The following is a 14,162-nucleotide window of genomic DNA, read 5'->3' on the forward strand; positions in this document are numbered from 1 at the left end:
ATACATACATACATACATACATTGCAATCTATAGGTCAAAATTCCAGGTCGTGATCTCAATTTTGAAACATTTTAAATAAGTAAACCGAACATTTGACTGATGGACGGCATGATAGCGGAAACATGGTGTTTACCTGCACCTTAAAGGTCTCCGGCTTCCTTTGTTTTAAAGCCCACTAATGGATTAAGACAGGATAACTGTTACCATGGAGACTTTGAAAAAGACAAGAGTTTGATCACAGAGATATGGTGTCAATAGAGTGTAATATGGAAAGCTACATGATTTTCACAGCTGCAAGTAAGTTTTGCAGACCTGTTGCACAAACAGAGCTGCTGATCACAGAGAGAAGCTTTTTTTCAGGTGTGGAAGATGCAACATTGCATACTTCATAGGTCTTACAATAACGTTGGTACGCTGGGAAAATTTGGGCTAGATAAACTTTGACCCAATCATGCAACAAGTCTATAAATGTGACTGTATGCAGTTCAGGCTAATACTGTGTTAAAAATGATATGAAAATGTTAAGCAGGTCCAACTTAATGGGGATCTATGCTTCAGTGTAAAACCCCTCTGAAACCCTACCCTGTAAACTCTGCCACCTACTTAGAAATGTCAGGTCAGGTTGGGTGGATGCAGCCGGATGTAGGAGGGGGAAAAAACCTGGAATTTCATTTCCTTCTCTGACTGGCATCCCATATAAAACACTGGGACATGACCATGAGGCAATCTGCATTTAATGTATCAGCACAAGCATAAATGCTGGCGGCGACGTGGGCCACTTCCTTAGGTTACATCGTAGGCTTTACAAAGCTTCCCCGCAGAAATAAAAATCAGGTCTTAGTGTGATTGCTGCACGACTCAGACAGAAAAGTCAGCAGGTGCTCAATCAGACATGAGGCTGGCATGCTGAAATGCCATCAGATTAATGGAAAGCCATGCATGTCTCAAGGAGTCTTGAGCAGTCTTCATGTGACTCATTATTATTGCTCTTAATCTGTCTTTTTATTGCCAGCACTCATACACTGGCTACTTATTTAAGTGCTATAAGTTACACCAGGTAAAATGAGTCAATCATTAAAAACCTGAGAATTTCTTTCAACGCATCAACATTTTTATGAAGCTTATTTGCTTCTTCTAGTTGAATCTCAACCTTTCCTCTTTAACTTTTTCTTCAAAGCACTCGACCTGAGCTGTCTCTCTGATATACTCATATCTAATCCTGTCTATTCTGATCACGCCCAATGAAAACTTGGCCACCTCCAGCTCGGCCTCCTGTCCTGTTTATCAGTGCTACCACCTCCAAACTATACACCACAGTAGCTCTCACTACCATTTCCCTCTTGCTGCAACCCTTCTGTCATGCATCACCCCTAATACTCGTCTCCACCCACTCCACCCTGCACGCACACTCTTCTTCATTTGTCTTGTGCTCGGTCTGCTGCTCTGGTTAACCCCAATTTGTGGTTGTACATATAGTGTATTTATTGGAACAAAAAATAGTGAGCAGGATGATCTTTCTTTAGTTATTTCTTCAGCACTCGGTTTAGTTCTAAACTCTAATATTCAAATTGTATGTGATGTCTTAGTTCTCATTAGTTCTTATTACTTACTTCTCCTTATGGCTTCTTTACCTTCCAGTTTTAAAATCTACTCATTATATTTGAGCTGAAGCTTATTTTATATTTGCTAGATATATAAATACAAATAGATGCACAAACCCAACATCACAGATAGTGATGAACGAGGTTAGTCCTGATATTCGCTTGTGTAGAAGTCCTCCCCGCACGGAGGTGGCACCCAACCCTCCTGGGCTCATTGCAGGAAGCCGTTTCAGGTCTTATATAATCACCAGTTACACAACACCAAGCTACAGCGAGCCTGTGACCTGCACAACCAGCTGCAATGCCCATCTCATCACTCTGTCACCCACTTGCACATCAGAGGACATTTAAATAGGCTTTAACAATATATCAGAACAGACCCGCAGAGTTTGCACAGGAGTGCACGCTGAAAGGCTGACTCAGCAGGAAAGCCTGACATCCTTGTAAATCGATGCTTTCCTTTGCACGCCTGCCATTGTTTTATAACACCATGTGGTGATAAAAACTGATGAGAGCAGAGAAAATACTGATCTTAAGGATGTGCTGAACTGGTAAAATTAAGGAGGGAATAAAATGCATAAATAAAAAAATGTGAATAAGGATAAGGAGGCAAAAGAAAATGTATTAAGGCTTCAGCTTGACTTCTAGGTTCTCCCTTACTGAATTTGTGCTCTGCAAACAGTCTGTGGGATTTAATATAGATAGATAGCATACACCAGTAAACTTCCTCTTTACATCGAAATACAACGATGTGTTATCTATAGTACTACTCCTCCCTCATAAACATGATCAAAACTTTGTGACTGAGCATCTTTACTGACTTATTACTGACTATATCACTGTGACTACACAGCTCAGAGCATAAAGTTGTGCTCTTTTGTGTTTTCCTTAAAGAAGCACCAATTACAAGATCACTTTTTTTCACACCAAGCTTTATCTGAACAGGAACTTTCAGCAGCAGAAGTGTCTTCTGTTTAAATTTGGCTAATGCAGAAGGTCAGCACACAAGAAAAAAAAAAGATGTGCTTTCACTTCTACATACTGGTGGCAGCTGAACCAAATTTAGACTGAAACATATGCAGTCAAAAGTTGGGTTTTTTTCTTTGTTAATATTAATATTCATGTTTCCTCTATTTTGATGTTATCTAAACTGATCAAAAACATTTGAATTGTTCTGTCTTTGCTTAAAAAAAACAGCTGCAGATTCTTTGATAATCAACACAAATTGTACTCACTGCTAATCCTGCATGGTAAGACCCTAAACAATAAACTTTCTAACAATAAACTTTCTGACAATAAACATTTTCTTCTCTCAAGAGGTTCAAGTTATTAGAAACAACACAATACTTAGGGTGTCAATATTAGATTACAGTAAAGCTAAACAACTTTGGAAAGCAAAGCCATATATGATGTCAATAGTGTGAGCTAGCATTATAGCTGCCAGGCTGCACTCTAACAGCTAATCTGGTCCCTGCGGAGGTGGAGATCAATAGGGTGGTGGTCAATGTCCCTCTGTAGGAAAGCTCACATTTCACAAGTCACTTGCATTCAAACCTGTCTGGAGTCTCTGGCCACAGTGAGACAGGAACAGGAGGCTAAAAATGGAATGCAGGTATTGATAAAGTCTGACAAGCAGCTGCTTTGGTATGCTTCATTTCGAGATAGAAACCATCATATCAGTGCAAGACTACCTCTGGAGATAAGCTTCCGAAAAGGGAGTCTCTTGACTCAAGACACTGCGATTTGTCTCTCTGTGTGCGATTTAAAGTTTACATGTCATTATTTCCCTAAGCTGTTATCATGTGGATGCTCATAAATAAGTCTAAAATTTCAAATAATGGGGTTAGCGTATGTTCAAATAATCCCTGTGTGGCATAAGCTCAGGCTTCACCGTGTTCTAGACACTCTATTTCAGAGTTCACTTCAGCCTCTTATATGCTATAACTTTGCCTTTCTCCATGGCTGGCTGATGGACCAATAACACTGCAGACTGTTTGCACCATATACTTTGTATACTGCCTCCATCTGACAGCAGAGCTCTCTGCAGGTAGACAGGCCATCCCCACACTGCCAACAGACTGAACATGCTGAACCATAAATTCTGCTTAATACGGATATACCAGGCATAAAACGTCTGCAAGCACAGAGGTGTTTTAACCTTCTGTTTACAAAATCCAGCCAATCAGAAGAAAGCGGGCTTTAAAGGAAGTAGAAAGGAGATCAAATGCGTTGCTTCAGACAGAGGACGAAGAGAAGGGGCTGGACAAAAGAATTATTTTGAACATGTGAAGCTACTCTAGTGGAGTCTACACAGAAAAATGCAAACAGGAAATGAACATGATATAGATCCTCTTTTAACTTTTTGTCTTTCAATCCCAGCCAATTTCACTTGTGCACCACTTCTCCAGAAACGTGCAGTTTGGCTTCTGACAACAAAGGATGTGGTCAGTCCTCTTTTCAGGTGTGGAGAGAGGCTAACGGGAAAGAAGAAGCACACTTCCTCCACATGTGGTGACGATGGTTGTAAACAGAGCAATAGATAGAAATGAAAAATTGAAAAATTATTAAAGAGTATTACTAATGAGTATGTATGTGGCCGGTGTACCTTTATGTTCCCAGCCCCACAGCTGTGTCGATACTAAAGTGAGTAGACATAAATATACACTGGAGGCTGAATATAATGATACCTGCGTGAATACTTTTGCAGTAGATATTTGCATTTAATGCTCCTCAGGCAGTCTGAGTGACAGGCTTCAATTCAGGTGTCATAAACAAGCACACATTTGGAAATACTGGCTGTACAGTAAGCACGTCAACTGTTCTTCTATGTAAGATTATAAATGTTTACAGCCGCTAACAGGTATGATAAACTGGAACAGACTTGTAATTTTGTTTGAAATTGATTATTGGCTTAAAGAATGATTACAAGGAAATGAAAGCTCATGTGGAAGAAAAACCCAAAAAAACTGGCTGAACTGGACTCAGAATAAAGGAACAAGATGAGATCAAAGCAATTTTAGATTCAATATGCTCTTCCTTTAATCTCCTGCATATCGCGGGTTTTCCTTCAGCTTTATTTTTCGTCTACCGCTGTGTGTTTGTACTACTCCTTGATCTTTTCTCAACATTGTGCCTGCAGCAAGGTCTTCCAAATATCTTATCTGTGGAATTGGGCTGGGCTTATCACACCAGACTGTGTGAATGGCTGTCGCCTTATTTGGAGCTGTATGTGGCCTACGTGGTGATCTTGATTTGAAGTGACTGGGATGTTTGTAACCCACTGCAGCCACTACAAAGTCTGTCCTGTTTCCTCACTCTCTGTCATCGACTGTGGAGTGAAAGGGCCCAGTGGTTTGGGGGCACAGGCAGTGGCACTGGCAAAATGCCATTTTTAGCATCTTTTGTAAAATTGTATGTCTTATCAATGAAGCACAAGTAAGATGTTTTTAGTGGGATTGTGCACAAAAATGAGAAGGATTAGCCTGTGAGAGCACACTAGCCCGTGTCCTCTGTCATGTCCCACATTGCACTGTTTGAGGCAGGACTTTCAGTTTGTATCTACAAAGGCGAAAAGCAGTCTGTCAGGTATGACCTACAGACCAAAGGTGTGGTTTGCTTTTTGTTTTTCTCTTGCATTAACTGTACCGCATATATGGCAGCGGTTGTGAGAGCAGTTCCACAGTTTCTTTTGTATAACAGTGTATCCTCTCATGAGTGACATTTTGCCACACAATGAACAATTGCTGGGCCAGGGTACTGTAGGAGGATGGCCTAGATTAGTCTAACAATTTACTTAATCTGTGCAAAGACTGACGAGGCTTCACCGTGGAAGGACATTCTCTCCGTCCACTAACACGTGATGCTTCACCAGCAATGGAAACTCAAACATAGGCCGAAGGGTTCCACCCAATCAACAGGTGGGACAAACAGAGGCAGCAGCATGTAAGCCAATTTCCAAATGCAAACAACGGCTATTTGTTTTGCAAAGTGCAATAGCCTGTGTAGTAACCTGACTGCAGTTTAACAACAGCAAATATGCCTCAGACAAAATGACCCTGTTTATCTTGTCACAGCAAGAAAAGATGCTTATTTCTCTACTTTGAAACGTCAGAAAAACTTGTGGTTGAAACTGAAGTCTTAATGATCCCACAGCTGCCATATTGCTTTACTTTAAGTGTATATGTGGGTCACTGGGATTATGAAACATTTTAAGCACATTCTTCTGAATTTGAATTGTGTGTATTTGATAATTTTCTGCCTTTGTAGTTCAGTTTGGCCTTTATGCTTACTGCGTAAAATTCATTTGTAATCATCATAAATTCCCCACTGACGTCTCAAGGATCCAAAGACGTAAAGCAAAATAGCTGAGGCTCCTCAGAGGGCACAAATCTAGTAAATGTGTATGACTGTGGTTACCTTTCTGAACATGGATGATGTCTGGGTAGTTTGCCAGATGTCCTTGGTAAAGAGCTAACAAATCCATGATTGGGTCGAGATCCTTGTTGGGCTGCTCGGCGAAATATTCTCCGATGGTTTCAAATGTGTCCCCAGTGAAGGAGATCGCCTGGTTGAGTCCTGCAGAATACATCTGCTGGTCGATTTCGAAGGCTTGACTGAGGACCTTAAATGACATCCCTACTTTTTGATACTCCTTCTTGAAGCCACTGATCTGCTTTCGGGCAAACTCACTGACGGTGGCATTGAGCTGCAAGGTGCTGTCGTCCATTCTTTTAGTAAAAGTCTTGAATCCATCTATTTTGCTCTCCACCTCCTGGAAGTCTAACGGAACCGGCGGGGGGCTGATGGTGAGGAAAAAGTTGGCTCCGACCATCTCGTCCTTCTCTGCCTTCCTCTTCCCCTGCTTCCAAGCCTTCTCGTCTGCGCTGTTGCACGTGAGGAAGTGCTGGAAAACATCACACCTGGCCAGGACAGGATGACTGGTCATGTGGTTCATCCACCATATGAGGCCTTTCCTCCTCTTGGAGATAAAATCCTCTTCAAACCGCCCCGTGGCCTGCTTCTCTGGAATGTGTGGCACCGAGATTACGGGAAACTTCTCCACTAGCCGAGCATACAGCCAGTCAAAGTGCTTATACCTCCTGTTCACCGGGTTCTGTGTGTGGGTGGGTGTCAGCTTATAGGAAATGTAGCTTTTCATGCCCTTGAACTTGGTCTGTTTAGTGGGGTCATCAATCGCACAGTTGAATGGGTAAGGGTTCTCTTGCCACTCTGGACCATAATTACCCATCACCACGCAGATTTTATCCCCATCCTTCACAAAGCCGGACGCCTCTCCGAGCACAAACGCCTCTCCCCCTGACTTCACAAAGGTCGAAAACCTGTTCAGGTTCCTGCTCACTGTAGCAGAGCTCTTGGCTTGCTGAGCATTACCTCGTGGCACTGATGATGTTGTCACTCTGTAAGTGGACGGTCCATTGCCTTCATAGTCATGGTACCGTCCCCCTACAGTACCTGGCTCATCTGCAACAGTAGAGCTGTCATCCCAGTCATCATCCCAGTCATCATCGCTGCCTTGGCTGGGCTGCTGGTAGCCGTGCTGCTGCTGCTGTAGCGGCTGTGAGAAAGCGGGGAAACCAGGAGGAGACGGTTTAGAAAAGTTCTCAACTTTAGGTTTATAAGAGCCGTCAAAACCTCCGGATGGGATGTTGGCGTATCTAAAGTCCGGGTTAGCGTCCCCAGATGTGTTGCAGCTGTTGTTGTTGACAGTGGTGCAGGCGGCATCGTTCCGCAGGATCTCCACGTACGAAGCGGGGAACAGTCCCCTTTCCCCTTTGCTGTTCACCCCTTCGAACCAGCCCTCGATGTCCTTTTCGCTGTACACAGTCAGGATCTCATTCTCCTTCACCGACACCTCTCCGGGGTTTTCAGAGTTGAAGTCGTACAGCGCTCTGGCTCTGAGCGCCATGATTCACCACAGCTGGAAGGAGAGCAGGGCAGCGGGCTCACTTACGGCTGGCTGGCCGGGACAGAGGAAGGCACAGCGGGCAGCCGGGCTAGCTCGGTCAGTCCAACAGTAACTACTCTCAAAACTCCGAGCACAAACTTCTACAACAGCGTCTTCAAGCAGATCCTCTCAGCGCGGTCCTCCGTGTTGGGGAAAAAAAAAGCACTGGGGTGTTTGTAATCCTGCAGCGTGCAAACCTGGATTAGTGGGGTTTTTTTCTTTCCTCTCTACAACAACACTAATCTGAGCTCCAGCAGTCACCCTCCGATCCCTCTCGTACGCTTCTGTCTTCACAAGCTGCGCAGCAACCGCACGTCAACCAGGCTGAATAATCGAGGGTGGAGCAACAGCACGCCGCGATCCGCCCAGACGACACAAATCAACCTGCCGTGAGCGCTGCGAGTTTCTCTAGACTCGATGACTGATTGATTCCAATCGGAAACAAACCGTTGCGCCTGCGGGGAGCAACGGCAGAGACATAACAGCTGATAAGATGAAGCCTCAGCACATGATTTAAGGCTTAAAGTATTCGCTGAGGTCACAGTCAGGAGTTTTACATATTGTGTTAGTGAATAAGAGGCGTTCCATACGGTTATAACGCTCTAAATGCAGTCTACAAATTCCAGAAAACTAATGACTATTACAGGCATCAAATCCCAGAGCTTCTTCACTGCATAATTACTTCAAATTAAGATTATACATAATTATTAATGATTTTTTTTTAAAGAGGCCTGACTGTTGATGATGTTGACTCTAGTTAATAATTAACAGTGCAGCGCAAGGGCAAGAAGAAGAAAGGGGTCATTCTCCTGCATCAATTTACATTTCATAAGTACTTTGATCCATTTCTGTATATGAAAATACAGCAGGAGTCTTAGTTCTGCATGTTTTTATGGCATACAGCTTAAGCTGTATCTTATTGTCAGTGATTATAAATACAAAGTGTTCCCAGCAAAACTATAAGTTTTACTTATTTCTCAAAATATTAAGGAATTAACTTCACTGTCCTTAATCGTAGCTATAATCGAGAACAAACCAAGGAGTCATTGAATTTTCCAATGCTTAAAATTTTACAGTCTTATCAAAGCAAATGGCAAATATTTGCACACAACAAGACCCGCTAGTCTGAGATAAGACCGCAAATGATGTTCGGATATCAGGAGTCAGGCTCGGATTTCGGTGGTTTCTCAGTCAAAAGTAATGCCAGAAAAATACTGATATCATCCTGACTTTGTTCGCATTCTAAACACTCATACTTTCAGTTAAAGGCTCAATGGGGAAATTACTTCTGTGTATTTTAAGTCAGTTTAATGTCCAACTTATAAGTTAATAAACTACAAAAAATACAATAAGTCTTTGGATAATTTAACCGAGACATAAATGGTAAAATTTCCTCTATTTTCTCCACTGATAACCTTGCATGCCTCAACATAGCCACCTATAAAGGACACAGACAATAAAGTGTGGGAGAGACGGGATTCCATTATCAACTATTCTGATGATTAATAACGCGATTATCGAACTTATATTCCTAGTATCAGAAAATTGTTACATGCGGTCGCTCCACTTTCCATCCCAAGTACTGTTTATCGATTCAAAATTGAATAAAAGCTGAAAAGCTTTGTTTAAATGGTGTTACATATAGCAGGTAAGCATTTCCTTGGGAAAGAGGTCCATAAATTCACTTTGCCTGGTAGACACTGCCCCCATGTGGCACATTTTTGTTTTGTCTCTCAGTGAAAGTGTGTGAATTCTTTACATTACCCAAAGTGCTATTGGTACAAATAATATAAATGAAAACGATTAAACATCGGGGGGTTCTTAATAATAAGTAGCAAAGATAAGGGGATGTTTTTTAAAGTGTGCATCTGTGTCACAACTCAATTCACTCAACATGAAATGAAAATAATACTATTTTAGTAAAACAAATGACATTTTTTTAGTTCAAAGTACGGTAAGTTAATCATACGTGCGGGTTTATGTGGGACTACACAGCATTTTTATCCCTTGTTCTCCTGTCCCACATTTTGACTCGTTGTCTCATATTTGGACTGACTCTGCAGGGCACTTTTCTGAAGTCTGACTACTACCCAACGCGTGTGAAAAAGCAGGGACAGCCTTTTTAAATTACTTTCTAGTGAAGAATAGCATATCTGATGTTATATCCATCAAAACAGTCACCCAATCCACAAGCTTTGCAGATGCTGATGAATATAATGGCATTTACCAGAAAGAAAATAAAATGCCAGCATTTACTTTTTCAGCTTTTCACTGAAAACACGACATCCAGATGAAACGAATCAGCGTTTGGTTCATCTGGCACAGAGTTTTCTTCTCTTTTTCTAGAACGTTTTCAAAATTTTGAGAAAAGAGATGGATGGATACGAAAATATGGTGTTAAGTGACAGTACGCGTCTGTCATAAGTGGCTAAATATCACTAATATTGACACATAAACCTCACAAAAGGTATGAAAATCTGATAACCTGCAAAGTTTGTTGTCTTTTTATTTTAAAATGAGAATTCAAAACTCGGACTTGTCCCATATTGTCTTTCACAAGCAGTGCTTGTTCCACATTTAGATTTTTGATCACTCTGAGCTCAGGTAGTAGAGTAAGTCTGTTTGTGATTCTGGGTTTCTCTCCTGGATGTGGATATGGATAGGTGTCCTTGAAAGTCCTGATGGTCTTTACTTCTGGTACTGTGTTATCTCAACCACTATATACCTACAGGCCACCAGGGGTCTCTCCACTGACATTTGAGTGAGCCAAATTCCAGAAAAAAAGAACATTACTAGACACGTAGCCTATACGTTTACAAGTTTGAAATTCTCTGTAGATGAGATCAAAAGCAATGTTATCCTTTGGACTCTTCTTACCACTTTTCCACAATTTACAGACTTATCCACGGGACATCCATTTCACCTTACTTTACTGACTTCAGGGAGGTTTCCTTAATAGCACATCACATTAAATATTGAAGAAGGATGTGGTCTCCAGAGATATAAATAACTTCAGTATTCAGCTTCCATCACATAAGCAGACTTTTTACATTGATATAACATAAATTGCGTGAGCTCTAATCGTGCTTTGCTCTAATCTAGAGCAAAACACGATTAGAGCTTCATCAGAGCTTCAAATTAGCGGGATAAAAGTAGTAAGAACTATCTAGAGTCTAGATAGTTCTTACTACTTTTATCCCGCTAATTTGAAGTTTTGCCCACGGATAGTTTTCTTTGCAGTCTTTTTGGGGAAGGTGATGAGATGAAACCATATTTGCATAGGGTGCCATAGTAGTAGCTAGCAATACTCTGAGGCTTCTTGATCAAAGTTTGTTTTTTTTTTGTCACCCTTTGCGTGAAAGCTGTTATGCACCTGCATATGCATTCTTTCTTCTTCTTCTTCTTCGGATTAATAGCCACGTTTAGGAACCAGTCTTTCACTCTGATGTATGCTTATCATGTGATCTCTTCTCGTTCATTATGCATAGTGTGCTATATTATGCCAGAGTTTGTTTTAGTCTGCTCGAAAGCTCGATAACATTGTAGAAAACTGCAGCTGAAGCTGAAAGATGTGTTAGATCTGCGTGAACACCAGTAATCTGGTGGAATGTAAATAAGTACAGGATGTTTTTTTTTCCAGTTGACATGACATTAATATTCCATGCTCGATGCTGCCAGAACTGTCCGCTTCCTTTGAAAAGGACATGTGAGCCAAATGTTTAATGTTACATAATGATTTAATAATCTATATCTCTCTGTATAGTCCATAATCCTTACTTTGGCGTGTGGCTGTAACGCAGATTAGGATGTGAGAAAATCTATTCATCTTCAGTGTCAGGGGATTATTTGCTATTAAATCATATGATTCGGAGTGAAAACATAAACAGAAATCATCTCTGAAATCTACTTAAAAGTAAATAATAATAAAGAAACAAAAAGGCAAATTTAGCGACATTCAGCCTCACAGTGAAAATAGACAACCCATGTGTTTGGTCATGTGACCGCGATGCGTGCGCAAAACGACGTGCGTGACGTAGCGTGGAAGGCTTCGTAACAGTTTCCTCAACCAAACACTCAACTGATATTGTGTGATAAAAACTGGAAGTCTGCCGGTGGAAGAAGGAGCTGTTTGTTGAGAAATACACTCACCAACCCGGCGACCCTCGTCTTCTGAAACAACCGGAGACTCTGCTGCACTGAAAGTTGGTTCAGTGGCGAAGAAGGCGGCTACATTCTGCCTGTAAACCCTCCGAAAAGGGCTGGTTTTTATTTTGCTTTGACTGTCGAAAGGCGGGGGATACGAAGCGACGTACGGTGAAAATCCGTAACATTTTCGACTCACTGAAGAAAACAGAAAACAAAAAACGGAATTGCTACAGAGCCAGTTCGTGCTGCTGTGACTGGTCAGCGATAGTACATGGATTATCTGGTAAGTACGTGAAATGAAATGCCGTGGGGTTCCTTGTGCCAATAAGAGACCGCTTTGAATGTTTGTTTTCCTGGCAGTTGGGCTCCCAATGAAGCTTTTGGTGTCACGCAGGTGTGTGACCTTTTAACAGCCAGGTGTTTGTTACTATTAACTAATTTTGTGTTTAACTATAGGCGTGGTGACATGTGTTGTTTTATGCTAATGTCAGGTTTCTGTTGTAGCCTCTAGGTTTTGCCTGTTAGCTGTTTCTAGCTGTTCGACACAAGTCTAGCCATCTAGGTACACTCTTCAGGTGTTTCTAATGTGCCACGAAGCTGCCATGCTTCACAAAACTCGCTGCTGCTGGGGATAAAGCTGCACTATGTTGGATTTGGAGTCAAGCTGTCACTCGAAGTGACAGTTTGTCACTGGGTTGAGAAATTAGTTCCCCTGCATACTTTTAATATCTGTGATTAAAAACAAAAAGAAGAGATTTATTTCAATCCGGACTAGTGCACCAGCTTTAAACCGTGAGATTATGTTTTTTGGGTCTTTGCCCACATTGTAGGAATGGGATGGGTGCTGGTGAAACAGTGCAACAATGGAGAGGAAGCTGTAACTGAAGGCTTTCCCTGGGAATTTATGAAGCCGGAGGAAAAAGTGTACACAAACAATGTGCTGTCATCTCACATGGGGGACATGACAGTGTGAAATGCAAAGGAACTTGCCCACCCAGTGTTATCAGCTTGTTTATAGTGGGCCTCCCAAGATGTGACCGAAGAGGAACTTCGAACTTTGGCTTCGCTGGGACATTTCTTGAGCAAAGATGACAAAGTCTTATCCAGCAGCTGCCACCAGAACAGCTGTACTGTTAATGTCTACCTTGCTTGTGGCTTCTGTGACACACTTTTAGTTTACTTGGGTTATACTGTAAACTCTGTTAGATGGTAATGGAAAGTTCTTGGTATCAAAGGGTGAAGGTACAGTTGTCAAAAATAGCAACTGTGTGTCATGAAATTAATGTAATCTGACTTTCCTTAGCCTCCTTTGTTTTTCTGATGTAAGGTTTTTTCTGCAAATAAGCATTTTTAAGTGCTGTTTAATGTACTAAAGCTTAAAATACACTTTTTTTTTTAAATCAAATGTGCAGACTCCTCTGAAGTCAGGTAACACAGACTCCTTGCCTCAGCTATATGAGGACCAGTCATCCTTGTATGTGTAGTAATCATCTCAAAATGACCATTTTGAGCCAACAAAAACCCAGCAGGTGCTTCACAGACATAACAGCATTTACAACGATTTCAAATCATTTTGTAACAACTGCACAAAAAACAGGCTGCCATATATTCTCCTCATCATAAAGCACAAAGTAAAATTACCCCTATGTACATATTGACAGGAATGTAAACACTTTCCAGCTTACGTGCTTGAAGGATTTAAGATTTGGTGTGACAAATAGTTTTGTGCAGAAAGCACAGCTGTAACTGTGGGCTGTTGGAGCTGAGTGCTTGGCTGTCCTCTGAGGTCAGGCACTCAATAGGCGCAGGGCCTCCTTTCCTGCTGTGCAACACTGGAAACCTGGCTCAAGCCTAGGCCAGAACTGCGTCTCTTTCGCTTTCCTATATTAATTTGAATGTGTTGCTAAACTTTTAATAAGTTATTCTAGTCTGTTCAGGCTTTTTGGTAAGGTTTTGCATCAGGTTTCGTGCAGAGCGGTAGCACAAATAGGAATGGAAGCTGACAGTTACTGCACATTGCTGGGAAATGACTGTGGTTTGAGCTTTGACAGTAGTTGAGATGTGGTGTATTCAGTTGGGAGCTGGAGCATGTTGAAGAGGCTGTACTTCTGCGAGGTCAGCATTGTGTTTTTAAAAAAAGGCCATACTGACCTGCTGCATCCATGTAGGAATTTGGTGCTAGTTGTTGCCATGACGCAGTCTTACCATGGTACACTTGTAGTGTTTGGCAATGTCTTTGGTTTGATTGTACAGCATATGTCTTTAATTACTTTAAAATTGAGAATTTCATGGACAAGTTGGAGTTTATTTTGGATTTTCTCTAATCCACACATGTTTAAAAAGTAAACATGCACTCTCAAATAAATACGTATCCCCACTAATATTTGGTTAAATGTCCCTTAGCAAGTTGTACCTTAACCAGAGGCTTTTGGAGCCATTAACAAGCTTG

At 41.5% G+C, this 14,162-nt stretch overlaps 2 protein-coding genes across 2 annotated transcripts in view; one reads left to right on the forward strand and one right to left on the reverse strand.

Moving 5' to 3' along the window:
* Nucleotides 1-7,987, reverse strand: part of snx18a (sorting nexin 18a) — a 12,724-nt gene extending 4,737 nt beyond the window's left edge. Inside the window, exon 1 of the mRNA XM_005738181.2 lies at nt 6,019-7,987. Coding sequence (XP_005738238.1) covers nt 6,019-7,528 — 1,510 coding nt within the window. The 5' untranslated portion in view covers nt 7,529-7,987. The remainder of the gene's footprint in view (nt 1-6,018) is intronic.
* A 3,926-nt stretch (nt 7,988-11,913) lies between these two features.
* Nucleotides 11,914-14,162, forward strand: part of LOC102214895 (ADP-ribosylation factor-like protein 15) — a 97,757-nt gene continuing 95,508 nt past the window's right edge. Inside the window, exon 1 of the mRNA XM_005738180.2 lies at nt 11,914-11,996. Coding sequence (XP_005738237.1) covers nt 11,985-11,996 — 12 coding nt within the window. The 5' untranslated portion in view covers nt 11,914-11,984. The remainder of the gene's footprint in view (nt 11,997-14,162) is intronic.

This window comes from Pundamilia nyererei, unplaced genomic scaffold, assembly GCF_000239375.1.
Source record: "Pundamilia nyererei isolate P.nyererei 1_Seehausen unplaced genomic scaffold, PunNye1.0 scaffold00082, whole genome shotgun sequence".
Classification (NCBI taxonomy): Eukaryota; Metazoa; Chordata; class Actinopteri; order Cichliformes; family Cichlidae; genus Pundamilia; species Pundamilia nyererei.